This window comes from Hemicordylus capensis, chromosome 3, assembly GCF_027244095.1.
Source record: "Hemicordylus capensis ecotype Gifberg chromosome 3, rHemCap1.1.pri, whole genome shotgun sequence".
In the NCBI taxonomy this organism is placed as follows: Eukaryota; Metazoa; Chordata; class Lepidosauria; order Squamata; family Cordylidae; genus Hemicordylus; species Hemicordylus capensis.
The window spans coordinates 40534976-40562946 of record NC_069659.1 but is presented as its reverse complement, the minus strand read 5'-3'; the positions used below and the strand labels follow the sequence as shown (position 1 = coordinate 40562946).

The 27971-nt window shown below is 43.2% G+C and overlaps 1 protein-coding gene across 6 annotated transcripts; it reads right to left on the bottom strand.

The window, feature by feature from the left end:
• Window positions 1–2211: 2211 nt before the first annotated feature.
• TEX26 (testis expressed 26) lies at window positions 2212–27339 on the bottom strand. 6 transcript variants are annotated; one of them, XM_053304463.1, is made up of 8 exons: window positions 25162–25692; window positions 18825–18909; window positions 15221–15383; window positions 13226–13370; window positions 9584–9757; window positions 7116–7277; window positions 4550–4609; window positions 2212–2712 (listed from the first exon to the last, which is right to left on the bottom strand). In XM_053304463.1, exons 1-7 carry the CDS (start codon window positions 25301–25303, stop codon window positions 4572–4574), a joined length of 909 nt encoding a protein of 302 aa, XP_053160438.1. In that variant the 5' UTR covers window positions 25304–25692; the 3' UTR covers window positions 2212–2712; window positions 4550–4571. The 6 variants fall into 6 exon arrangements, with proteins under 6 accessions (XP_053160438.1, XP_053160439.1, XP_053160436.1 ...); XM_053304464.1 differs by lacking the exons at window positions 4550–4609; window positions 25162–25692 and adding an exon at window positions 27108–27339 and having other exon boundaries at window positions 18825–18906; XM_053304461.1 differs by lacking the exon at window positions 4550–4609 and having other exon boundaries at window positions 25162–25696.
• Between the last annotated feature and the right edge of the window lie 632 nt (window positions 27340–27971).

Genomic DNA, 27971 nt, shown 5'->3' with positions numbered 1-27971 from the left:
CTGATATGCCAGCTGCGTCCATTTCTTGAGATAAATGACCTCAGAACAGTAGTACATCTGTTGGTCACTTCCAGACTTGACTACTGCAATGCGCTCTATGTGGGGCTGCCTTTGTACGTAGTCCAGAAACGGCAGTTAGTCCAGAATGTGGCGGCCAGATTGGTTTCTGGGTCATCTCGGAGAGACCATATGACTCCTATCTTAAAACACCTACACTGGCTGCCAGTAAGTTTCCAGGCAGAGTACAAGGTTTTGGTTATAGTTTATAAAGCCCTAAACAGCTTGGGTCCTGGGTATTTAAAAGAACATCTTTGCTATGAACCACACCACCCATTGAGACAATCTGGAGAGGTTCATCTGCAGTTGCCACTGGCTTGTCTGGTGGCTACTCAGGGACGGGCCTTCTCCACTGCTGCCCCGAGGCTTTGGAACACACTTCCTGTTGAAATAAGAGCCTCCCCATCTCTTACAACTTTTAAAAGGGCAGTCAAGACGCATTTGTGCACCCAGGCTTTTAATTAGATACTGTTTTAATAGGTTGCTGGTTCGAATCCCCGCTGGTATGTTTCCCAGACTATGGGAAACATCTATATCAGGCAGCAGCAATATAGGAAGATGCTGAAAGGCATCATCTCATACTACACAGGAGATGGCAATGGTAAACCGCTCCTGTATTCTACCAAAGAAAACCACAGGGCTCTGTGGGTGCCAGGAGTCGAAATCGAATTAACAGCACACTTTACTTTATATCATAATAGTAAGGTTTGTGCAACTTTACTTTAGTTGCAGTTACCACTGCCTCATTTGGTGGTGACTTGTAACTGGGCCTTCTCCATAGCTGCCCCAGGACTTTGGAATGTCAGAATAAGCGCATCCACAACTCTGGCTACCTTATTTATTTGATTTCTATACCGCCCTTCCAAAAATGGCTCAGGGCGGTTTACACAGAATAATAATAAATAAATATGGATCCCTGTCCCCAGAGGGCTCACAATCTAAAAAGAAACACAAGATAGACACCAGCAACAGTCACTGGAGGTACTGTGCTGGGGGTGGATAGGGCCAGTTACTCTCCCCCTGCTAAATAAAGAGAATCACCACATTAAAAGGTGCCTCTTTGCCAAGTTAGCAGGGGTTCAAACCTTCAAACAAGCTCTTGAAGACATGCCTTTCTTCAGGCTTTTAGTTAAATTACTGAAATGGCTTCTTATTGATTATAGCATTTATATACCGCTTTTCAACCAAAGGGTTGCCAAAGCATTTTATGTAGGGGAAAAATAACAAGACTGCCCATGTTTTGGTTTGAGTCAACAGCAGCATAGGAGGATTAGCACCATCTGCATTGGGCAGCTCTGAATGTCAGCCACTGCATTTAATGGGGCTTTCTCCTAGCTAAGAATGTGTAAAACTAAAGAGTAGCTTTAAAAAAGGAACAGGGCTAATTTATAGCTCTCAGTAGCAAGTACACCCCAAGCAGTAGTGTACTGGAGGGGCGGAGCATAAATATAAGAGAATTGAAGCTAAAATAACATTTGATTGACTAAAAGGTTCCCTGATTTATTGTGCAACAGATTATTTCATCTTCCCCATCCCACAAAAATACTTATCCAACTTGCAAAGTGTCCTCTTCAAAGAGGCATCCCCTCATTTCCCTCACATAAGAGAGCCACCATGGCATAGTGTTTAGAGTGTTGGATTAGGACTGGGAAGACCTGTGTTCAAATCCCCATTCAGCCATGAAGCTCACTGGGTGACTCTGGGCCAGTCATGTATCTCTTAGCCTAGCCTACCTCACAGGGTTGTTGTGAGGATAAACATAACCATGTACTCTGCTCTGGGCTCCTTGGAGGAAGAGTGGGATATAAATGTAAAAATATAATAAATAAAATACATTCCTCTTATAAAATGATATCTCCAACAAAAGACATATTTAAAAACAATGGAACCAGCCTTATTTCAGAACTATTATATTCATATGCAAATTTAATCAGTTAATCAATCCACTAAAACTCCTATGATTAATCAGCCAAGATTTATTTAATTGGGTCACAACCCCAATTAAAACAGCTGATACCCAGAAACCACATTTGGATAGGACCATTAGCTCAGTGGAAGAGCATCTGCTTTGCATGCAGAAGGCTCCAGGTTTGGTCCAACTCCAAGTAGTAAGGGAGATTCCAGGTGAGGGTTCCATCAAGACAAAAATGAATGTTTTCTTCTTAAATGTTTGATCTTCTTTTAATCTTTTTATTTAATTAACCTTTTAAAACTGCAACAGCATTAAAACAAGGGGATGATAATAGGGCGGAGGGAACCATATCTTCAATACAATCAGGGATTAGTAAAAAGGATTTGTACAGACTGGTTGTAATATATAAAACACACAGTTGCCTTCTGGGACAGGGATGAGCGATCTTAAATCCATTCTAGAGAGGAGATGTGGTAGTAATACAGTCTTTTATCATTTCAAAAGAAGCCTTGAAGTATAAGAAAACTGGCTATGAGTCTTCAAACGGTTTACTATAGAGAGAGATCGAGATCAAAAGGGCATTCACCTATTATTTGGCTTTCCTAAGATATTGCTGAATTTCCCCCCAGACAGATATCACATGCCATCGAGTGGATTCTCTCTTGGTGTCTTTGCGGATGAAGGTCTTTGAGATGTCATGTTTTCACGGACTTTGTTAAGGAAATTCTGAAGGATTGCTTTCTCTGTGCAAACAATGAAAAGAGGAGGGAATTAGTGGCTTGTCAAATTCCATCACCGTTAGCCTTCCTAAAAATGTTTGTACCTCCACAAGGGCTACTAAAGGCAGGTCACAAGGCTTAGTAGTTACAAACCAGATAACCTCTCTGACACTTAACACCTCACCGCCCTGAGCCATTTTTGGAAGGGTGGTACAGAAATTAAATTAATGAAACTGAAACTGAATGAATGAATAGGAACATAGGAAGCTGCCATATACTTAGTCAGGCCACTGGTCTATCTAGCTCAGTATTGTCTACACTGACTGGCAGATGCTCCTCCAGGGTTTCAGGCAGCAGTCTTCCTCCTATCTGGAAATGCCAGGGAGAGAACCTGGGGCTTTCTGTATGCAAAGAAGCTTCTCTACCACTGAGCTAAGGCCTCATTCACAGCTATGGAGGAGCATGTGGCCACCATTTCTCCTCCATTGATCCCACTGCCCACCTTCCACCTCTTGCTTCCTCCTATGGGGCAAAGTAAGACTCCTCCTTTCTCCAGTAGGTGGGAGGATGTGGTAACCTGAGAAGATATTTGACACTGGGACTAGGATGAGACAGGAGAAAACAGTGGCAAATGTCAGTATAAGCCATTACACACAGTTTTCAGGGAAAATCCTTGTGGACCAAGTATTTCCTGTGGGAGGGGAGGATTAATTGCCCCCCCACACACAAGTTAAGGGGGGGGAATTGGCAGTTATGCACCAGGCAGAAATTCAATAGGTTAAGCTTTTCACTTATTTATTCATAAGTTCAATTTCTCCCATGTCAGAAAAGTACAAAGCCTCTTTCTGGGTGGGGTGGGGATAGAGAGAAAAGAGCAATGCCCTGCATTGCTGAAGAGAGGAACCCCAAGTGGGGGGAAATCCCACAAAATGAGGAGAGGGAGGAAACATCCCACTGATTCACTGCAAAGTCACCCAAACAGCACAGATTGTTCAGTCATCATTTGGAACTGAACGGGACAAGATAGGGATGTCTGAATTAGGTCTGTCAGTGAAGCTAAACAGATACAGATTTGCTTGCTAGTAGCCAACTGACAGGGAACAAGCAGGAACTCTATGGATACCATTCTAATGCCCTTGGAGAAAGGACAGGATGCACATATACATTAATTGAGTCTTGCAGATTGTAGCACTTGTGCCAGTCCTGCTGTTTTCCCTGTTTGCAGTACAGGAGAACCTTGATATTCGCCCTGCATCTGCGGATTCATGTTTATGTGGCTGGGTAATGGACACCTGACCTCGGTATACGCAGTAAAAAAAATATTCCGGGGTTGGGGGTGGAGGAAGAGTTAAACTCTGAAGGTCGGAGGTAGCCCGAAAAGACTTTGGAGGTAATTTCTGGCTGCCACTTTGTGGCATCCAGAATTTTGGCCCATTTTGTGGCTCATTTTGCCAAAAACCCCAAAAAACGGTCCCCCACAATTTTTGACTCTTGGGAGGCACTGCAGGACTGCTGGGGACTGGCGAAGCACAGTAGGGGACTTTACTATGCTTTTTTGGGTGGCTTTTAAAGGGCCGTTTCCCCCCTTAGAACCTAACCCCGCAATGCCATTGCCTCAATTACTCGGTATTCATGGTTTCGGTATCCGCAGCACTAGCCGGTAATGGAACCCCCACAAAACAGAACCCCCACAAATACCAAGGTTTTCCTGCACAGATCGACAACTATGGTAAGAAGGCTCAATAGTGCTGCATGTTGCAGATCTCAGAACTGTCAAGTAATTCCTATAGCTGGGCTTGGGGTGAGGACGTAGGAGGGACAGAAACGGAAACTTTGCAAAATGAAAAATGAGAACACTTACCTGTGATATTAAAAGGGTGATATCAGGAAATCTGACTTTGCTTTTTAGCTTCACTGGTGCCTATGCAAAATTCATAGAATCATACAATTTTAGAGTTGGAAGGGACCTTGGAGGTCATCTAGTCCAACCCCCTGCTCAGTACAGGAATCTGCTACAGTCTCCCTGACAGATGGCTGCCTAACTTCTGTTTGAAAAACCTCCAGTGGATGAGAGTCCACTAATACGCACAGCAAGTTGCTTCGCTTCTGAACAGCTCTTACAGTTAGGAAATTCCTCCAAATGTCTAGCCTAAAGCTGCATCCTTATCATTTCAACCCACTGGTTCTAGTCCTGCCCTCAGGAGCAACAGAGAGCATGTCCACTGCATTTTCTATGTGACAGCTCTTCAGATATTTGAAGATGGCTATCATATCTCCCCTTAGCTTGCTCTCCTTCAGACTAAACATACCCAACTCCTTTAACTCTCTTTCATAAAACTTGATTTCCAGAACCCTCACCACATTGGCTACCTTCCTCTGAACCTGTTCCAATTTATCAATGTCCTTAAAATGCAGTGCCTAAAACTGGATACAGTATTCCAAGTGAGGTCTGATCAGTGCAGACTTCTCATTATCATATCGGGACACTATGCCTCTGTTAATGCATACCAAGACTGCATTGGCTTTTTTAGCGGCTGCATCACATTGCTGGCTCACGTTCAACCTTTGGTCCACTAAGACACCTAGATCCTTTTCACATCTACTGCTGCCCAGCCAGGTCTCCCCTATCTTATACTTGTAGATTTGATTGTTCTTACCTAAATGTAGGGCTTTACATTTATCTCTGTCAAGCTTCATCTTGTTAGTTTTGGCCCAATATTTGAGCCTGTCCAGATTGTATTGCATCTTGATTCTGTCTTCTAAGGTGTAAACTATTCCCTCAACAGCTTTGTGTTGTCTGCAGATTTAATGAGCATCCCATCTACTTCCTTAGATGGGAAGGAAGTCATTTATTAAAACCAAGACAGAGTTCCGTGGCACTCCACTTGGTTGTGACAAAGGAGCCATTAATGAGCACTTGTTTGACTATAATTATTCAACCAGTTATGTATCCACCTGACAATAGTAACATTTATCCTGCATTTTACCACCTTGTCAACATGGATTATCCTGGGAATCTTTGTCAAATGCTTTACTAAAATCAAGATACATGATGCCCATAGCGTTCCAATGATCTCTATAAAAACAAGAGATAAGATTAGTCTGGCATGACTGGCTCTTTACCAACCCAAGCTGGCTCCTCGTAATTATCACATTCTTTTCTAAATGTTCACAGATGGGCTCCTTAGTAATCTGTTCTAGGATCTTGCCAGGTATTGATGTAGCTTCTGAGATCCCCCCACACCAAACTGGGTTCTTTGCAGTAGTGTGGTTTTTTTTGTCAATTTCTGAGCAGCCCCCTCCACTATTCTGCTTCTGTGCTTTATCACACATACACTTGTCCCTAGTACTTGGCTTTATACTTGGGTCTGTGTTTTGTCTCCCACTCCCAAACATATTCTTCTTAGTCCCAGTACTCTGAGGTGAAGCCATCTCTTGCCAGGAATCTTTCATACTTGTAGTGTAGGCCATGGTCCATGAAATCAAACCTTTCCAATTGCACCATCTTTGTAGACCGTTCTTTACTTCCAGATTTCTGCTTTATCTTCCTTGACCTTCAACAAGAAGGATCAAGTAAAACAACCACATGTTCCCCCAACTACTTCAACTTTTCAACCCAGGGCTTCTTATCTCTTATGTTACCATGTGCTTCCTTCTGCTGACAGGATTTCTTCATCCTCCATGCAAACTGGCTTCTTCTGTCATCCTTCCTAGATAACTTATTGTGTCCTCCTGTCTAAGTACCACTTATCTTCTTTGATAAATTGCAGTGTAGACAGGTAAATTTCAAGCTCTTCACCTTCTCTTACAGCAAGCTGTTCATGTGGCTGGTGTAAGTGATGTTCTCTCCAGGTAGTTAAACAAACATACCACATGCCCTGCAGGTCACAACACTTCCTTCATTGTCCATGTTGCCTGGAGCTCCAGAGGAATCTGTAGTGTGCCTAAACACTTCCGCACAAAACTCCCATGCAGAACTCCTTTGTTCCTGTTTGCTCTCCTGTTTGGAAGCTCTGGTCCCAAGATTCTAGGCCTAAAGAACATGGTTCCACCTACAAGTTGTTCAATGACTCATCTGAGCAGCAAGTTTCACTCACTCTGCACCATGCACTAAGCACACATCTGGAGGCAAAAACAAATAAGCCAGACGCAGCACAATCTCACACATAAGCCCTATACACACACAAAAGATAACACAGGCAACTTCCACACAAAAAACCATTAGCAACTTCCCACAACCTCACACAAAAAACCAAGCAACTTCCCACAACAATCTCACACAGAAGCCACACAGACACACAACCTTTCACAAAAAACAACAGCCCACAAACTCACCCTCTTTCTCTCTTCAGAAGTTCCAAACAAAACTCCCTTGTTCCTGTTTTGTTCATTGCATTGCAATTCTGAGTAATTTTTATTCTACCTACCTGGATTAGGAGCTCTTTCCACATATGCTTTAACTGTTTCTGGGTCTAGAGAATTCAGAACTGTTAAGATCTCAAGATCATCTTTCCCAAAATCTCTTTGGTATGTGGACACCTGTTTAGTGTGTTCATAATTCCAGATCTGAGCAGAAGACACTGAAGGAACTGTGAAGACAAGCCAGTAAAACAGATGTAAGGCTGTGTAACAGTGAAACAGAAAAATGACCCTTTGGTCATATTTCTCTTTTCCCATGTCACCAATAATTCTGCTCTGACTCACACTGCCCACATTTTATGGCAGGGGAAACGCAATTTTCCTTTTAGAACAACAACTTACTATGGATACATATGGATAATATGTGGAATATGATCACACATGTGTTATAGGCATGGAATAGTTCTTGCTACAGAATTGTCCACAAAGGGTCAAACTACACATACTGTTAAATGTATGGCCATCTTTAAAAACAAAAAACAAGCAAACTGGTAGCCACAAGGGACCCAAATCCAGGTCAGGATTTGGTAATGTGAAAGGGCGCTAATCTCTCTCCCTTGACTTCATGAAGATCATCCTCCCTGCAACGGTTCTGTTGTTTAAAAAAATAAAAATACCCAACCCTGCAAAGGTGAATTTAATGTCATGTGAATTTTGACCCTAAGGGGAAAGTAGAACACCTTGGAAGATATACAGTGGGGAAGCTTGGAGTGTCTCCTCTCCAACAGATTGGGGTGTGTGTGTGTGCGTGTGTGCGCTGGAGGATTATAGTATGTGCTGTTTGTTTATGGGTTATACTGAACTCTGAACTGTTAATTTTTTAGTTATGATGATGTGAACCACCTTGAGTTTTTCTTAGAAGAAGGAAGATGGCATGTAAGTGTTAAAAATAAAGCAAACATAGACTCATTAGTGGTGAGCTATACAACTTGTTCCTCTATGTTCAGACAGTTTTGTGTAATTACTACTACTACTACTACTACTACTATGAATATTTATATACCGCTCTTCAACCAAAGTTCTCAAAGCAGTTTACATAGAAAAATAAAGTAATACATAAATAAAATGATCACCTGTCCCCAAAGGGCTCACAATGTAAAAAGAAACGAAAGGCAGATACCAGTAATAGCCCCCGAAGGGATGCTGTGCTGGGGCTGGACTGGGCCTGTTGCTCTCCCCCTGCTAAATATAAGAGAATCACCACTTTAAAAGGTTTCTCTTTGCTCAGTTAGCAGGGGTGTTATTTTTTTTAAATTGTTTTTAAAAACTCTTTTAAATGCTGCTTTTCTGCTGTACCAAGCAAGTATGGGAGCACTTGTATAGTAATTTATTTATTTATTTAAAGGGTAATAAACACCCGTAAAGCTACCCTCTCTCCTGGAGCAATTCCCACCATTATGTGAATCTTTGGGTAATACTTTAAAAGAACCATAGAGTTCAGAAAAGGCTGTATATGTCCACCATCCAATGCAGGTGTGCAGCTCTCTCTCTCTCTCTCTTTTTTTAAAGCATAAAACATGCATAGAGCTTTTCCTCACCCCCGCCCCCCAAATACCCCCACTCTATGGGAAGGGAATATGTTACTAATGCTGTTCGATCATGGTTAACATGAGTGCACAGTAAAATGGAAAACTGAACATTTAAAATGTTCAGAAGACAGGCTAGAAATAGTTCATAGGATTAACAAGTGAGTTCTAGGCTAAACAAAAGCTCATTGCTGGGAATTAAATGAGTACCTTGAATAAAAATTATTAATCCTCTCAACACCTCTTCGGAATATCAGTCAGTGATACATGCATTTCATTTTTTTTATTTAGCAAATTTATTGACTTCCTTAGACTCAAGGTGGTTTCCATAAATTAGAACAACAGCAGCAGGGGAAGGAGGAAGGAAGGAAGGAAAGGAAAAACAAAAAACAACCCACCCACCCGAAACTAAAAGCCTGGTAGAACAGATAAGTTTTCAGAAGCTTTTTAAAGGACAGAAGGGAGGAGGCATTACGAATCTCAGGAGGCAACAGAGAAGGCCCTCCCACAAGCCCGGGCCCCACGTACCTCCCCTGGGCCTGGAACTCTGAGAAGGCCCACCTGAGACGACCTCACAGGGTGGATCGAAGCTGTATTATTATTAGATGTATAGAATAAATAACTGATGATGGCAGCTAGTAAGTTTCGCAAGACCACACAATGAATTCATATCCAGCTTCTCTTAACTCTAATTCTCACATGCTACCCATTGGATTAAACTGGCTCTAGGAGTATAAGTCTCCTTTTCTCTGGTTTCTTTGGAAATCTCAGCTGTCTTAAGTGTGTAAAACCGACATAGCCTTGACAGTAATGAACTCCATGGTCTGGAAGAAAATGGGGTTCAATGAACTAAGTTCCAAATGTTCCGTGCATTGGGAATTCAGTCATAATGAACATATTAATAAAAATGCCATCACTATTAATAGTGTCATCACTATTGATATTCTCACCTGCGCCTTTCACTGGAACATGGCGCTTTCTGTTACATCCATATTTCTTAGTCAAGTTTATTAAGTCAGGAGCCAGGGTTGGGGGCCGATAATTACGTCTGGCCTCAGTGTCCGGAGGCTGGGGAACTAATGTTTTCCAGTCTGGTGGAATGGGAGCAGAGTCTTGTGGAGCACCTGGAAAGATTAAATAGTAATGCCATGGTAAATATCTAACAGCCTTTCTCTGTGCAATCTTCCCCATCCTCCGAAGTTGACTGCAACTCCCAAAAATAGGTTCCTGAGGGTAAGGTTGCCAACATTGTGTTGGCCAAATTCGGATCACCGAGGGGCTGTGGGTGGGGCCAGGGGCAGGGCCACCTGGGGCAGGACTTGCATTCACTGCCCCCCGCCCCCCAGGTGGCAGCTGCTGGGCGCACTTACATGGTGGTGGTCACCACTCCCAGGTCTAGGTAGTGGTTGGTGACTGGGTGCTCCTGCTGCTTTAAATTTCTTTTTTTTAAAACGTTAAAGGTGAAGAAGAGTCCCTACCCAGCCCACCTTCCTCCCCCAAATGAGGTGATCCAAGCCGATTTCAGGCTTCTGCGCTGCGTGAAGGTGGGTCGGGTTGGGACTCTTTGCCGCCTTCTCCCAAGCCCCGCCTGCATTGCCTTCAGAGAGCTGAACGCGCCTTCCTGGAGCAGCAGCCTTCTGCTGCATGTATGCCTGCCTAGTGCCACTGCGTACCTAGTGCTAAACTCCACCAAGCTGGGAGGTGGGAGGAGCTCTCGCTGCTGTCCATGCTCTGCTGCCACAGTGAGGTGGCTTTAAAAGGTTTTTTTTTTTTAAAGTTTATTTTATTTTATTTTTTTAAGCAGGAGAAAGCTCTTTCCAGACAGGAGGGGCATTTTCCCACTGGAATTTGGGACACCCTGCACAGTGCGAGATGGTTGGCAACCCTACCTGCGGGCTACACTACTTTCAGGAATCAGATTCAGCTTCAGAGGGAAGGGAAGATTTATGAAAATAAATCATAAATAAATAAACCTCCCAGAGACATAAGTTTTGGACGATATAGAAATATGTTGAATGAATGAATGAATAAAATCGCCCCTCCTGTATAGCACCTGCGTTCCTTAGTCTGGATGCCGGCTATTTTAAAGGAACAATGAGGAAACAGGGTTACATTTACCTCAACTTCTGCAGTTTGGAGCCTGCATCTACTGAAAAACTAGCAGGCCTCAAGAAATCATGCATTTTAAGACAAAAAATTAGAACTGAAAGGGGTATTGAAAGACAAAGGTCACAATCTGTTACTCAAGCCACTATTATATAGTCAGAATGTGGACCACTATTATGTATTATCTGTGACTCAGTGTAACCCTTAAGTAGTCAGAGAAATTCAATTTTAGGGAGATTATATTAGCAGAAAGACATTTTGTTTGTGGGGAAAGGGTAGGTTGGCAGGAAGTGGGTCTTCTCATGATGCAACTACCACCAAGTCACAGAACAGAAATGGGGTGGGGGAAGGGAGAGAACAAGCCTTCCAACCAATCCTAAAGGGGCTGCCTATCCCAAGGAACAGGCCCTTCCACCCAGGGTGGATGCAGTAATAGAGCTGTAGCAACTGGACTGGTCTTCACCTCTCTGTCTCTTAGATGACTGCATGTTCGCTGCACTGTCATTCTAAAGGAGAAACCCAACATGGCAAAAGACAGGGATTCTCAGCCTTCGGTCCCCAGATGTTGTTGGACTACAGTTCCCATCATCTTCAGCTGTTGTGGCTGGGGATGATGGGAGTTTCAGTACAACAACATCTAGACGGTTGGGAGCCCAGGAGATCTGTGATTGTATATTTCCCATATTTATCTGAATTTAAGACTAATCCCCCCGCCAAGTTCTTTGCTGTTATAAATGGGGGTGGGGGTGTCCTAAAATTAATAATCATCTTCCTTTTGGATAAATACAGGTATATCTCTAATCCTAACCTGTAGTTAACCTCCATTTTTAAAGGTGGGTGTCTTAAATTCAAAGTCATCTTCTATTCAGGTAAATGGAGCACTATTTGAATAATAATGAAGTTCAGATAAATACTGCCTGCCTATGGGCAATAATGGGGTGGATGAGGGATAACAAATTGAAGCTGAATTATTTATTTATTTATTTATTTATTTATTTATTTGATTTTTATACCACCATTCCGAAATGGCTCAGGGCAGTTTACAATTAAAAACAGAAACCATTAAAACCAATAACAATTAAAACAGAGATATAAATATTAACAACAATTAAAAAACAATTAAACTATCATAACAATTAAAACCCTGAAAACCAGGTTAGCATTAAAACTAATTAAAAACCCTGAAAGGCCAGGCCAAACAGATGGGTTTTAAGGGCTCTCTTGAAGGTCAGTAAAGAATTGAGATTACAAATTTCTGCTGGGAGTGCATTCCACAGCCCGGGAGCAGCCACAGAGAAGGCCCGCCTCTGAGTCGCCACCAACCAAACCGGTGGTAAATGGAGACGGACCTCCTCAGATGACCTTAACGTGTGGTGGGGATCATGTAAAAGAAAGTGCTCTCTAAGGTAACTCGGACCCAAGCCGTTCAGGGCTTTAAAGGTAATAACCAGCACTTTGTATTTTGCCCGGAAACATATGAATCCAAGCAAGACGGAGGTGCTCAATGTGGGGGATAGGAATTTGAGCGATGAGTTAGATCTTCCTGTGCTGGATGGGGTTACACTCCCCTAGAAGGAACAGGTACACAGCTTGGGACTGCTCTTGGATCCAGGCCTCACTCTGGTATCTCAGGTGGAGGCTATGACAAGGAGCGTTTTCTATAAACTTCGACTGATTCGACAGCTGCATCCATTCCCTTGAAGAGAACGATTTCAAAACAGTGGTGCATCCGCTGGTAACCTCCAGGCTTGACTATTCTATGTGGGGCTGCCTTTGTACCTAGTTCGCAGACTTAGTTAGTTCAAAATGCAGCAGCCAGACTGATCTCTGGGATAACCAGGAGAGACCATATTATGCCTGTTTTAAAACAGTTGCACTGGCTGTCGATATGTTTCCAGGTGAAATACAAAGTGCTGGTTATTACTTTTAAAGCCCTGAATGGCATGGGTCCCGGCTACCTTAGAGAGCGCCTTCTTCTGTATGATCCTCATCGCACACGGAGGTCATCTGGAGAGGTCCCTCTCCAGTTACCACCAGTATATCCGGTGGCAACTCGGAACTGGGCCTTTTATGTAGCTGCTCCTGGCCTATGGAATGCACTCCCAGCAGATATCTGCAGTTTAAGCTCACTGTCGGCCTTTAAGAGAGCTCTAAAAACTTACTTGTTTGGCCTGGCCTTCCAAGGTTTTTATTCCCCCCCCCAAGTATTTTAATTGTTTTTAAGTTGTTTTTATATTGTTTTGAGCACTGTGTTTTAAATGGTGTGTGTTTTTGTGTCTTTTTAAACTTGTTGTACACCACCCAGAGCCTTTGGATGGGTCGGTTTATAAATGTAATAAATAAATAATAAATGTTGCCTTCCTTGGCACAAAATATGTCTCTGGATGAAACATCTCTACTGTTCTTAATTACAGAAACAGCTCTGGACTATTAAGTGACCTTTATTACGGTAATTTAAAGCAAGAAGGGGAACCCCAAGTCCTCACCTGGCTGTAATCCTAAATAATCTCGAGAATATATTGTTTTGAACTGCTTTCTTAATGTTTCTTCAATCTCTTCTTTAGAAATAGGTTTGATCCAAGGTGACACATTCTCTGCTTCATCTTGAGGCAGCTTCCAAACCAGGAAACGCTGACAATAAAACAAGGAAAAGACTGAATACTGTATAGGGAAATAAGCCGATTATCATTTTACTTCATACAAGCAGGGCTTCTTCTCTGATCATGCTTTGTAGTTTAATGCTGTAATGTTTCTATTGCAAGAAGATATCTGTGAAATGGGGATTCCTCTCCATTTTGCCCATTTAATAGACACTCCTTTTCTTTATTTTAGCAGAGTATGTGTTCCCAAAGTTGCAAGTACTAGCTTTTTCCTGACCTTCTTGAGGTCTCTCCTGACCTTTCTGGAGAGTATTTGTACAACATGCCTGTGCAAACATATTTCTCTGTATCTATATGGGGTATCTAGATCTTTTAAGATTTACTGGAGCCAAACAGATCAAACAAGCAACATTTTTAATGGTAACTGGCTGGTCCTTCTCTACAACACAGAATGAGAGAACAAGAACATGCACTTGCATAGCCAACTCTAGGGCAGTGATTCCCAACCTGGGGGCCTCCAGATGTTGCTGAACTACAACAATAAATTGTAGCTGGGGCTGATGGAAGTTGTCGTTCAGCAACATCTGGAGGACACCAGCAGTGGTCCCTCTAATTTTTTTCTCTGTGCAGAATGAGTTTTGTTCTGGGCAGCAGTATCAAGGCACTGTGTGCGCAGATGCATTCAGATTGGGGCCTTCTTAATTCAACCTGAGTGGGATCTAAAATTAAGTGAGCGGACATTATAAAACTTGTGAGCGTGTGCACACCTTAGAGAGAACAGTGGACCCCAGGTTGAGAACCACTGCTCTAGGAATTGTCGTTTAAAAAATAGAGGGAAGTGTTACACATCCTATGTATTACATCAGGGGTTCTCCAACTTGGGTCCCCAGATGTTGGACTACAGATCCAATGGCTTTTGCCATTGTGGCTGGGGATGATGCAAGTTGTAGTCCAACCACATCTGGTTGGACTACAACCTGTTGGAGAACCCCCGTGTTACGTGCTTGCTCAAGAGCTACAAGTCCAAAGGTTCTTTGGTTCTGGCATTACCCAGACATAGGCAGGAGTTGTCATTGACTGTGTCTGCAAAAGGAAAGAGTTTTCCAATGCAACAGCATTGCATTCCTGATCAGAATCAACCCCTCACCCCCACTGCAGTTGTTTTTGTTTTTTAAATGAACAAAGAGGCCCTTCTGGTTTGGAGCACACCTCTTTAGCATGCACTTAGAGGCATGTCTTGTTTGACACTAAAGTTATAAGTCGATGCACACTTACTTGAGAGTAAATCTCATCCGGCTCAGGGAAACTTCTTAGTAAACATGGATAAGACATTTATTGTTCCCAAGACTTGTGCTTCTCCTGACTTCCTGTTTGAGGAGAGGTTCCAAACCAAACTGCCAGAGGCAAAGCCATTGATAGTGGGGGGAACAGAACCTCTCCCATACCAGGCCCAGCCCAGAGGCAACAGGGGGTCCAGCAGGGGAGGCACAACCACACCTGCCTGTGCTTGCCTGCCCAATACCACCCTTCCTCCTTGCCATCACTGGTGCAAGGTGGCTAGTAGAGTGTTGAATACTTTTTAGTGCTCTATTTCAAAGGAAGAGTGAGAGGCTGCAACGGAAGAGGAGACTGCCAGGTAGGAGGAGAGGAAAGGAAAGGATGGATGAAAAATGGGCGGGGAGACTGGTGTTCTAGGCTGGAACTAGTTGGGGGGCAGTAGCCAATGAAAAAGTTGCCAATAAATTGGTGGGGGAACCCACACACAGTGCAAACTGGGCCCAGAAAATCCCTTTGGCATCCCCAGCCAGTGACCCTTGCATCCAAAACAACATAAAAACCATCCCAGTGTAAGTACACCTGAATGATAATGGCACTCCTTACATCTGAAGGCTGAGGGTTGTTTCGCCTTATTCCTGTTGCAGAGGCAGCCCTTATAGGTTCTGCCTTGCAATAAGGTTTCCAGCAAAACTCATCCGTGTAGGTGTTCCTTCCAGTAGGTTCGTTGACTTGAAAAGGAATGGCATGTCCTCTCCCTCCTCGGGCACTACAAGGGACAGTGGAGATAATGAAAGGCAATAGCATCTGTCACCTTTTAAACTATTTCCATTTTGTTTGTGGTTCTCTCTTTGCTTTTTTTGCATCTGTTTTAAGTACAGTACATGTAACTACAATATGGTTCATTTATTTAAACACCGCATCCCTCCAGTGGTTGTTGCTGGTGTCTGTGTTTCTTTTTTTAGATTGTGAGCCCTTTGGGGACAGGGAGCCATTTAATTTTATTTATTTATTTATTTATTTATTTATTTATACCTATGTAAACCGCTTTGGGAACTTTCGTTGGAAAGCAGTATATAAATATTTGTCGCATTCATATTAAACAGCCTGCAGAGATGGATGTGGCTGAACCAGAGATAGCAGACTATGGCATTACCCTAGTAAATGTGAACATCTGTTTAAATAGCTTTGGGTGGTGAGTCACTGCAGGATAAGGGACCTATTCCCAAAGACTGTTCAGGGAGTACTTTGTTTTTATCCTGTTGTAAACCGCCCAGAGACGTAAGTTTTGGGCGGTATAAAAATGTTTAAATAAATAAATAAATAAATAAACTGTAAATTGTCATAGAATACGAATACGACAAATATTTATATACCGCTTTTCGACAAAAGTTCCCAAAGCAGTCAGTCAGCAAATAAAATAAAATAAATAAATAAAATAGCTCCCTGTCTTCAAAGGGCTCACATTCTAAAAAAGAAACATAAGATAGATACCAGCAACAGTCACTGGAGGTATTGTGATCGGGCTGGACAGGGCCAGTTGCTCTCTCCCTGCTCAATAAAGAGAATCACCACTTTTTAAAGGTGCCCCTTTTCTCAGTTAGCACTGGGGACACAGAAGGAATCACAGAGAGTTCCAGACACTCTCAGCTGTCTGGAAAATTGTCTGTACATGTCTAGCAAGAAAATTTTCTGTATACATGTCTGCCTAAAGAAAAGAGCTCAAAGAAAGAAATGTCGATCCAGTAAAGACAGGCTGCAGATGGAGGGGTTCTATAGGAGCCAGAAGCCCCACCCCTTACTGGAGTTCAGGCTGGCCCTGATCCAAAGCAGGTGCCCGAGCTGGCTCCCCCCCCCTCCTGATTAAACCCTTAGGGAAGGAAGTCTTGAGCAATGGTGAACACTTTGCCTGCCAATGCTGGAGTTCAGCCCTGGCATGGCGTGACCTCTGCTTCTAGGATCCCAAGGGTGACGCAGGGTCTGTGGACAAGACAGGACCCCTGCTGAGGGTACCAATTCACCAGAGCTTCAGGGCTCTTCTGATGGGGAGATTAGGAGAGGCAACAAATTCTGGCTTCTCCAAGTCTGTTAGATCTAGGGGGCTTTCAGTGGGGCTGGGTGCCTCAGCTAGTGTGTGCTCCCTCCTCCTCCTCCTCCTCCTCTGAGAAGCTCTTCTCTGAGTCATAGTCTAGGTGGGACCTGACAAAAATGCACCTACGTGGATGGAATCAGAGAGCAGTTAGAGGCAGCAGTATAAAGAAAAGGGAACGAACAGCAGGGAAGAGAGGGGAGAGGTTTGGGTGAAGATGGTGGCTGGTCTCTGGGGGCTACATAAGAAGTTGCTAACTTAACGAAAAGGCACCTTTTAAAGTGGTCAGCCTCTAATACTCGTATTTAGCAGGAGGAGAGCAAGTGGCCCTCTTCAATCCTAGCACAGCACCCCTCCAGTAGTTGTTGGTGTGGTGTCTACCTTTAAACTTCTTTATTTGTGTTTCTGTCCCTTTGGGGACAAGGAGGCATCTGATTTATTTTTCTATGTAAACCATTTTGGAAAGCAGGATATAAAGAGGAGGAGGAGGAAAAACCCTTGCAGGGGCTTCTCCCAGATCATAGGTAGGCAACGTTGGGAAGGGGGGGGGCGGGTTCCTTCTGCTTTACCCCTATGTCTTATCAATGATTGAGAGCAACAGACAACTGGCAGGACACGCCCAACCTAGAAACCTCCCTTCCCTTCCTTCTGTTCCTCTATCACATGCCAACACTGGCCACCACAAGCCCAGAATTGCAATAAAAAGCCATGGTCAGCAAAGGCTGACCTTTTTGTGCTAATCTTTACAATGAAGCCCTCTGCACTGGCAACTCTGACATTTTTGGTACAGGCTTATAGGAGAAAATGTGGAAGTAGAACACTAATTAGGGACAGACTGTGACTGGATAGGGATTGAAAGCACAAGTTACTGGAGAGTGGCGAGTTGCATGAAAAGAAGCTGGTGCACATAATTAGCTGTGTGGAAAGCAGCCCTATCCACACGTCACGTTCAGTGCACGTCCAATCTGTGTACAGTGTATGCAGGTACAGATCTGTGTGCACTTACAGTTATTCAGACATTATGCAACACACGTACAACAGGACACTGCTAGACTGTATCCTGCATTTGAGAGGGCCTGTACCCAGATTCACTGTTAAGATGAATGCGTGTACAGTCATTCATGCAACATGTCCATGTGTACTGACACCTGTACACATGGACAACATAATGTCTGAAACTAAATGAAACTAAAAGGACTAAAATTTTAGCCTGGAAGAGACCTTGGAGTTATTCTAGTCCAATGCTCTGCTCAGTGCAGGAAAATACACAGAATAAGATAATGTTAGAGTTGGAAGGGACCTTGGACATCTTCTTGAGAAGGTGCGGCTTTCCTTTCCACAGCCCTGCAAAAACAGAGGCAGCTGTAGCTGCCCAAAATCTCTCTCCAGTCGCCACACAGCCATGAAAAGCAGAGAAGCCTTCCACTCTAGGAATTTGCAACCGGGAAGTCAGATATGCTCCAGAAGAGAGCAAAGATCCCATTTGTAGTCTCACTCAAGGCAGAAGAGTTCTTCATGGACTTCAAATTGAAGCATTTTGGATATTCCTGCCATATAGCAGTTAGATTACATCACACACAGACCGAGTTGGATTTTAACCCCAACTGCAAGCATCCAAGGAGGTAAGCAACAGATTACAGGACTGATTTGGTGGCAGATCAGTTGGTAGCGTCTAAAAAGCCTTTCACATTCCCCCAGAATAAAATTCACTCTAAAGCTACAGCTACCTTTTCCCGTGGCATTAGGTGCAGATGGGAAGGGTGTTCCCAGACAATAAATATTTATTTATTTATTTACTCACTCTTCCTCTAAGGAGCCCAGAGCAATGTACATGGTTATGTTTATCCTCACAATGACCTTGTGAGGTAGGTTAGGCTGAGAGAAAAATAACTGGCCCAGAGTCATCTAGTGAGTTTCATTACTGACTGAGTGGGGATTTGAACTCTAGTCTCCCTGGTCCTAGTCCAACACTCTTAACTACTACACCACACTGGCTTTAATAATGTTTTAAAGATGATGTTTTAAGACAGATGCTAGATGCAAAGGAGTCACACAAGTGTTTTAAGACGCCAATATATTAAATGTGACCGAAGGGTTTAAATTAAATCAGTGTCATCTTACCAGTCTGCAATGAATTCTGTTGCAGGTGTAAAGATAAAATCGTGTTTCATTGTCGACTCATAGGGATCCCACTTTCTAACACCTACTAAAAACAGTGGCTGTAAATGGTACAAATTCTTAACACATCCTAGTCTAGTTTAAAAAACAACCAATCAGTAATGAGAAATGTGATGGTTAAGCTACTTCCCCAAAATTATATAGAAGTATCTCAGCCTGCAATCCTATACACACTTACCTGGAAATAAGTCTAATTAAAACCCAGTAGGACTTATTTCTGAGTAGACATGGATAGGATTGCACCATTGAAAGTCATTTATGAATACAGAAAATATCCTCACTATTTTGCCATTTCCCAGTTTCTCCTGGTCTGCTTCTGCATTTTTCTCTCAGAACTTGCCAACTGACACTTACAGAACCTCAACTAAGTAACATTCAGGATCCATTCTGATTCAGTTTAAAGGGGCAAGACCCAAATAATTTTCTCTTATCTTCATAAAAGATAAAAGACCAGAACCCATTCATATAAAATGGATTTTCAATTATGGCAGGGGATCACAAACTTGGGTCCCCAAATGTTGTTGGACTACAGTTCCCATCATCCTCAGCTACAAGGGCTGAAGGTCACTGTGGCTGGGTGATGGAAGTTGTAGTCCAACATCATCTAGGCATCACAATTTAAGAACGCAAGTCATAGGAGGATGCCCACAACAATTCCCGAGACCAAAGGACACATTACACAGGGGATCCACAATTGACCCTTGATGATATTTTCTTTTTCTAAAGGCAGCTGTGGTGGCCCCACTTGGGATTAGGAGGGCCCCACACTACAGTCCAGAACCAAATCAAGACCACCTGAAGCTGCTTTTAGAGAATGAAAAATAAATCAGAAAATTTAATATTTGCACCATGGATATAAGAATAAAATCACCCCTTCTTTCCTTTAGTCATTTGATTTAACTCTGCCTAGGAACTGATAACCTTCTTATCTGTAACCCTTTCATCTGAAACTTCATGTCTGTGTTTCTCAGCATATTTTTCAAAAGACAATGGTTATCTAGCTGTTCCTCAAATATGTGGATTAGTGAAAGAATGTATCTCTGCATGAAAGAAGTTAATTGTATATCATTTAATTTCTTTATTTGATTGATTGATTGATATCCCACCCTTCCTAGAGTGGCTCAGGGCAGTTTACACTACAAGCAAAAATACATAACAATTAAAATCAAAAACCAATTAAAAGCAGATTAAAATTAAAACTAGATAATGTATGTGAGTTAGAGCAAGAATACGGAATAGAATCTATGTGAGTTGAAGCAAGAATCAATCAAAAGGAGGAACAATGCAGAATATGTGCCAGAGAGTTTTCTATTAGGAAAGAATGGAATGCTGACATTATTTCTAAGTTATGATTTTTCTCTATTGCCATGACAATTTTTAGAATAAAAAGAGGTGTAAATTCAGATGGTTTGGCCAGCAAAATCCCCTAAGGTGCAGGAGTGCACATGTTTCAGATAAACCAGAAGGGGACAGAGTAGAGCCAGGAGTTGAGCAGACGGAAAGACATGACAGCTTGCCGAAAAGGTCAAAGGCTGGTAAGGGAGATGGCACATGCCAACACCAAGTGAGGGACTTGGCGCCAGAAGCCTCCGAGCGAAGATGGGTGAGCCGGAGTGCTTGGTTACTAATGAAAACATAGATATAGAGCATGTTACCGGAACCCTGGTGGAACGGTGAGAACCAGTGGGGCATGGTTATTCCTGGATATAAACTCTACAGAAGGGACAGGGAGGGAAGGATTTGGGGAGGAGTAGCACGATATATCAAAGAAGGGGTAGATTCCAACAAGCTAGGAAACCTAGGTGGACTGGAGTCCTCCACAGAATCATTATGGGTAACATTACGAGTACTGAAAGGAAATGTGTTACTAGGGACGTGTTATTGCCTGACCGATCACAACGCTGGGAATAACCTGGAGTTGGAGAAGCAAATAAGAGAGGCATCAAAGAGAGACGGGGCAGTAACAATGGGTGACTTCAACTACCCACACATAGACTGGGCAAATTCACATTCAGGTTATTTATTAATTAATTAATTTATTTTTACATTTTTTATCCTGCTCTTCCTCCAAGGAGCCCAGAGCGGTGTACTACATACTTAGGTTTCTCCTCACAACAACCCTGTGAAGTAGGTTAGGCTGAGAGAGAAGTGGCTGGCCCAGAGTCACCCAGCAAGTATCATGGCTGAATGAGGATTTGAACTCGGGTCTCCCCGGTCCTAGTCAGAGATGTCCTATTTCAGAGAGGCCAAATTTCTAGACATACTAAATTTACTGTGCCTTAGAACAGTTAGTCACAGAACCAACCAGAGGGATGGCGTCCTTAATCCTGAGTGGTGCCCAGGAACTGGTGCGAGATGTCAGAGCTGCAGAACCATTGGGTAGCAGTGACCATAGTGTGGTCCAATTCAGCATATATGCAAGTGGAGAATTGTCAAGGAAGTCCAACACAGATGTTTCCTCTTCTGAAGTCTCCTCTTCTGAAGTGTTGGACAGATGTGTTGGACAGATGTGTTTGACTTCAGAAGAGGAAACTTTTCAAAAAGGATGGGACAGGTAAAAAGGAAGTTAAAAGGGAAAGTCAGGAGGGTCAGATCACTCCAGAAAGCAGAGAACTTATTTAAAACCACAATATTAGAAGCTTAGCTGGAATGTATACCAAGAAGAAAGAAAGGTACCACCAAGTTCAGGAGGACGCCAGTATCGCTAACAAGTAGAGTCAGGGAAGCTATAAAAGGGAAGAAGACTTCCTTCAGAAAATGGATGTCCTGCCCAAATGAAGAGAACAGAAAGGAACATAAACTCTGGCAAAGGAAATGCAAGGAGACAATAACTAGAAGTGTCAAGGGGGGGTAACAAAAACTTCTCTAAATATATCAGAAGTAGAAAACCTGCCAGGGAGGCAGTTGGCCCCTTAGATGATGAGGACATGAAAGGGATTATTAAGGAGGATAAGGAGATTGCAGAGAAGCTGAATGAGTTCTTTGCATCTGTCTTAACGCTAACCATATACGCTCTCCGGCATTGAGCTTTTCAGGTTTAGCGGCTGAAGAACTGGGCCAATTTGAGGTGACAAGGGAAGATGTTCTAAACTGTCCTGAAAAACTAAAAATTAATAAATCGCCAGGGCTAGATGGCACCCATCCAAGAATTCTGAAGGAACTCAAATGTGAAATTGCTGATCTCCTAGCAAAAATATGTAACTTGTCCCTACAATCAGGCTCTGTACCAGGGGACTCGAAAGTAGCCAATGGCACTTTCCAGATTACACCCTGCAACAGGGTCACGGCGGATCTTAGAAGTGTGTTTCCACACTTCCTGTGTTGTGACACCGTAGTCCCTACACTGACAGCAGGGTGCCATTCACATTTCCGATGCCTTGTTTCGAATTTAATCACTGTGATATAGTGCTATGATGTGTATCTGGTGTAAAAAAGTTGCTGTTTTTTCGGGTTGTTAGTTTCCCCGTGACTGCTCCCCCTGCTGTTTATGTTTCAAATGTGATTTGCCTGAACAGAAGCATTTTGCAGCTGTTCTGGAAAGCACCAATGTAACTCTAATTTTCAAAAAGGGACCCAGGGGGGATCTGGGAAATTACAGGTCGGTCAGCTTAACTTCGATGCCGGATAAATTGATGGAAAGCATACTTAAGGACAAAATTGTTAAACATATAGAAGAAAAGGCCTTGCTCAAGGAGAACCAGCATGGCTTCTGCAAGGAAAAGTCTTGCCTCACTAACCTTTTGGAGTTCTTTGAGAGTGTCAACAGGCATGTGGATAAAGGTGATCTGGTTGACACAGTATACCTGGACTTCCAAAAAGCTTTTGACAAGGTTTCCCACAAAAGGCTCTTGAGTAAACTTAGCCGTCATGGGATAAGGGGACAGGTTCATGTGTGGATTGGTAACTGGTTGAAGGACAGGAAACAGACAGTCGGAATAAATGGTCAGTTTTCACAAAGGAGGTAGGTAGGAAGTGGGGTCACCCAGGGATCAGTGCTGGGACCAGTGCTCTTTAACTTGTTCATAAATGATCTAGAAGCTGGGGTAAGCAGCGGTCAAATTTGCAGATGACATGAAACTATTTAGGGTAGTAAAATCCACAACAGATTGTGAGGAGCTCCAAAAAGATCTCTCCAAACTGAGGGAGTGGACAACAAAATGGCGAATGCAGTTCAATATAAGCTAGTGTAAAGTGATGCATAGTGCGGCAAAAAACCCCAACTTCATATATACACTGAAGGGATCTGAGCTATCGGTGACTGACCAGGAGAGAGATCTAGGGGTCACAGTGGACAGCTGATTGAAAGTGTTGACTCAATGTGTGGCAGCTGTGAAAAAGGCTAATTTCATGCAAGGAGTAATTAGGAAGGAGATTGAAAATAAAAATGCTAATATTATAATGCCCTTATGCAAATCTATGGTATGGCCACATCTGGAGTACTGCATACAGCTTTGGTCACCGTATCTTAAGGATATTGTAGAACTAGAAAAGGTGCAGAAGTGGCAAACCAAGATGATCAGGAGCCTGGAGCACCTTTCTTATGAGGCTAGGCTATAACATCTGGGGCTCTTTACCTTGGAAAAGAGGTGACAAAGGGGAGACATGATTGAGGTGTATAAAATTATGCATGTTGTGGAGAGGGTGAACAGAGAGAAGTTTTTCTCTCAAACACACACTAGAACCAGGGGTCACCCCATGAAACTGAAGGTCAGGAAATTTAGGACTGACAAGAGGAAGTACTTTTTCACACAGCCTATGTAATTAATCTATTGAATTGTTTGCCATTGGATGCAGTGATGGCCACCGGCTTGGACAGCTTTAAAAGGGGCTTAAACAAATTCATGGAGGACAGGTCTATCAGTGGCTACTAGTCCGGTGGCTGTGGGCCACCTCCAGCCCGATGCCTCTTGTGCCTGATCCAGCAAGGCTGTTCTTATCTTCTTATGTATGTCATGATTTAGGCAGCTTGTAAGTACAGCAAGAATGAATTAAGAATAAATTCCTTGAAATTATTTTCATATAAAGCCATTTTAAAATCAATTCTATTTTGATGTTTTATGCTTTGCCTATGTTCTGTGCTTTATAATGCTTTACTAAAAATTGTGTAAGTAAACCAGAATCTTAACAGAAACTTCACCTCTTGAGCTATTTAAAAAAACAAAACCTTTGTGAGTACCCTTTGTGAACTCAGACCTAAGTAATGGCATATTCGCCAAGCTGGATATTTTCACACTTCTTGGTTAGCTGAATAGCCTAAGACTGATCTAAAGCTAAGGGGGTGAAAAGTCCCTATTAGAGGCAATCTGTGATAGTCACCTCACCTGTGTAATGTGCTATTTGGCCCAGACCAAGTTACTGTGAAAATTAGCTGCAAGAATGGCTGAAAAGATCCCTTCTCCAAAAAAAACATTGCTGTCTAAATTTATGAATCAATTAGACTTTTAAAAGTACTGAATCTTGACTATATTATTTTATTTAGATCCTGCTTTTTGATCATCAGCTCCATAAAGAGCCTTAAAATATTTAAAAGTTTAAACTACTTCTTATCTCTTCCCAACCACAGAACACCAAACAGTATGAAAACTGTATGAAATCAGCAAATCTCAAACACACTATCTTCAATCTTTACAACACAATAGCTAAACTTCTTTTAGCAGCGTTCCATCTACAAAGCGAGACTTTTGAGCGGATAAAACAAAATTAGATTCATATTCTATTTACAGTATTCTAGGGTTGTTTGCCTTCATTTCTAGCAATAATACATTTGACTGAAGGCAGCTGTACCTAGACATCCCTCCCCAATACTTTTCGCCCTATCGTTTAAAAATCCAGGATTGCATTCACCAGCCACTTGGAAATAAGTCCTAGAGACTTCCAGGCTAATCTGGGGAGAGTCATCAACTCTAGTTAACCATCGTGGCTTTCACGGACGTGCTTCTTTATTTACGAGATTTAGCAGCACTACGTCTGACCCAAGGAATCTAGTCATTGCTAGTTTGTATGTTTATACATTATTGCAGACACGCCAACTATTCATAATATCATCAAATACTGAACGTTTCAGCTATGCACAGCATAACCAAAACAAACTCCTGGCCTGCAGGCTACATTCTATCCTCTCCCCACTCCTATCCAACCCCGCCCCGTTCCCGTTCAGGGCAACCAGCTTCTTGACGGCCAAGGCGCACAATCCCGTCCTTTGCGCTTGCGCATTACGGTCATTCTAGCTCCTCCGGGTCCCGCTCCTTCTCTGGGCGCAAGGCGCGATATCATTTCTCACCAGCGGGCGGCGCCAGGCGAGCAGACCTGGGTCTCCAAAGCGGGGCGATAGGGATGGAGGCGGCGGCGCCGGCCCTTACTGTGGTAGGCCCGTTAATCGGAGGGAGGAGAGCGCCCTCCTCTTTACGCTCCGGGGGCTGCATGCTGGCCTCTGCTTTCTCTTCGGGATATAAGCTGCAAAAGGTTGCAGTGGGTCCGGGGGTGGGGAGGGGAAAGGCCGGGGAGGAAGCAGCCCGGCGGGGAGGTCAAGGGCGCAATGCACGCTGCTGGTGGCGCGGCTCCTGCCCGCGCGGTTGCCCCGGCACCCTGCTTGTTATTATGACCCAGGGAGGGAGCAAGTTACACCCTTCCTGCCTCGCTGGGGCCGTGTGGGTTTCAGTGCGCGTGGAGAGGAGGAGCGAGGTTTAGGCTGAGCGCAGGGACAGGAACGACTCCTGTCCTGGCCCTACCCGCGCAAAGGGAGGCGAGTGGCCGGCACACTTCAAAAAGTTTCCGCTCCCATCGACTAGAGAGCCCCCGCGCTGTAGTGCAAGCCGCCACACTGGCGGTGTTTTTGGCCCTTCTTGTTGTCGGGCAGACTGAGGAGGGAGGGAGCAGCCTGCCTTGCAGAGGGGGCTGCTGGGCTCTTCTCCTCCCTAGAGCTTTGCAAGCAGAGCCTTCCTGGAGGACAGCCACTTGTCAGGGACGAAGCAGCTGCAGCAGCAGATGCCTCTGCACTGGCAGCAGCACCGGGGATGTCGTTGCAGATTCCGAAGTGCAGGCGCTCTCCACGACAGCCCCGCTTCCCATGCCCACCCAAAAGCTGGAGAAGCCGAGAGGCCCGGCGCTCCGCTCCTGCGCGTCCCCGCTCCACTACAGGGAGCTCAGCAGGGAGTTGGACTCAAAGATCTGGTCTCCCTTTGGATGCTGTGCTTTTTTTTTTTTTTTAAAGAGAGGAGGAAATGTCAGCGAAGGCAGCTTCTCACTTCTTTCTCCCTCAAGTGATCTCCCTCACACAGCCAAACATTCCCTATAGTCTGCAAAACTATTTAGAGGTCTAGGACTCCTGCTTTGCCTCTGACCAGTGAGATAGTGACAGGAGTTAGGAAGTGGGCAGGCTGCTTTTTTTTTTTTTTAAAAAGCAAGACTTCAACAACAACAACAACAACAAAACCCAGTATATTGTTCCCATATACCACCATTACACAGTAGTGGATATATGTAAAACGAATATTTTCCCTCAAGACCCAAACTGGCTGAAGTGGAAATAAAAATAAACATGTTGGGTGCTGGTTGCCTTGGTTAGAATGTTGCTGGCAGTTACACTGAAATGCTGTCTATTTGGCATCCAGACTAAATTACTCATGAGGAATCCTATTAAACTTAACTGGACAAGTTAGTCCTAATGAGCTTTTTCCATTAATTTCAGTAGGATTCCTCATGAGTAATTACTCTGGATGTCAGCCATTGTCTTCATTGCAACATTCTACAAGGCTAAAAAATCACATTGCAATAAAGTTTGACTTTACCGTTTCTCTCATTATAAGATAATCATTTAAGTATACAGAACAGTTACTAAACTTCACTTGGGCAAGCAGGTTTTTTCTCCTTTGCCAGGCTACTGTCTTCTAGACACATACATAGGAGTGCTAGCAGTTATGAGAGGTACGTTCCTTCCTTCTCATTTCCTGACCAATAATTGTTTTTTGATTTCAGCAGTTGTAGGCTGCATACCCCCCTCCTCCAAATTTGTACAGACATTTGTAAAGAGGCCCTGTTAGGTTTTTTACACATAGTTATCTTGCCAGAGGTGTTTAGATCATGTTTTAAGAATCTCATTTGTGAAATATGCTTTGTGATGCAGCAGCAGATTCTACATTTTCAGAATGGAAAGCCACCAAATAAATTTTTATCTTTGTTTAGAAAAGCAAACTTAAAACAGAATTTGATCACACAAACAGTTCTTACCTCATAACCCACTGCAGGGCCGGTTCTAGGACTTCTGGGGCTATTGCAAAATTAGGTTTGGGGGCCCCTATGAACAGCTAATTTCCTATGGGCTAAAGCGTGGGGAGGTTGATCCCTTGGTTGCCCCTTAGCTTCAGCTAAGTTGGCAAGGATCTAGAACAAAAGAAAGAGAACTACAGCAACCTCCAAGTAACTTCTCATTTCCTCGTTTTTATTTGCCTCATTTTCATTGCAGGTGTCATCCAATGAAGCTGTTTGTCAGCAAATTTAGCATGGAGAAAAGGAAGGACTTCTTCACAATGTGTATCATTAATCTAAGGAATTCAGTGTGCAGAACATACAGTTTGCATTCAGAAGGTCCTAGGTTCAATTTCTAGCTGCAAGGTTCTCGGATAGCAGAGCTGGGGAGAAACTTTGAGAGCTGTTACATTTTAACGGGCAGTGAAATGAGGGTGCACTAGGAATACATATTTCAGTCATTCCTATGCTTAAAGGATCACAGAGAACAAAAAGTACACATTTCAGTTACAGAATGCATTGAGCTGATTTCACTGCCATTTGATATTGAAAGTTTTCATGTTTCTGCCAAATCTTATTTAACATTTTACTGTATGACTCTGAGCCATCTGACTTCAAGGGTTTGGCAGAGCAGTAAAACAAAATGAGTTCATCTTGTCAAAATCTCTCTCATGGGAATTGACTTGCCAGATGTTTAAAGAGTGCAGCCTAGGATTGGTCTGATGGAGCAGCATAAGGTACATAAACTCTGATATGTAAGATTAGTTTGGAATACCTATTTAGGTGGGAGAGAGAAGAATCAGTCATACACTTAAAATATATTAGTTTTAAAGAACCCATAATAGG

What these genes read in the sequence shown, in the direction of transcription:
- TEX26 (XM_053304461.1), bottom strand. Translation starts at nt 25,303, where the DNA reads ATGCAGCCCCCGGAGCGTAAAGAGGAGGGCGCTCTCCTCCCTCCGATT. An exon ending in ACAACCCTCAGCCTTCAGAT is followed by an intron (nt 13,371 to 15,220) that starts GTAAGGAGTGCC and finishes TTTTATTGTCAG; the next exon opens with CGTTTCCTGGTTTGGAAGCT. An exon ending in TTATTTAGGATTACAGCCAG is followed by an intron (nt 9,758 to 13,225) that starts GTGAGGACTTGG and finishes TAATCTTTCCAG; the next exon opens with GTGCTCCACAAGACTCTGCT.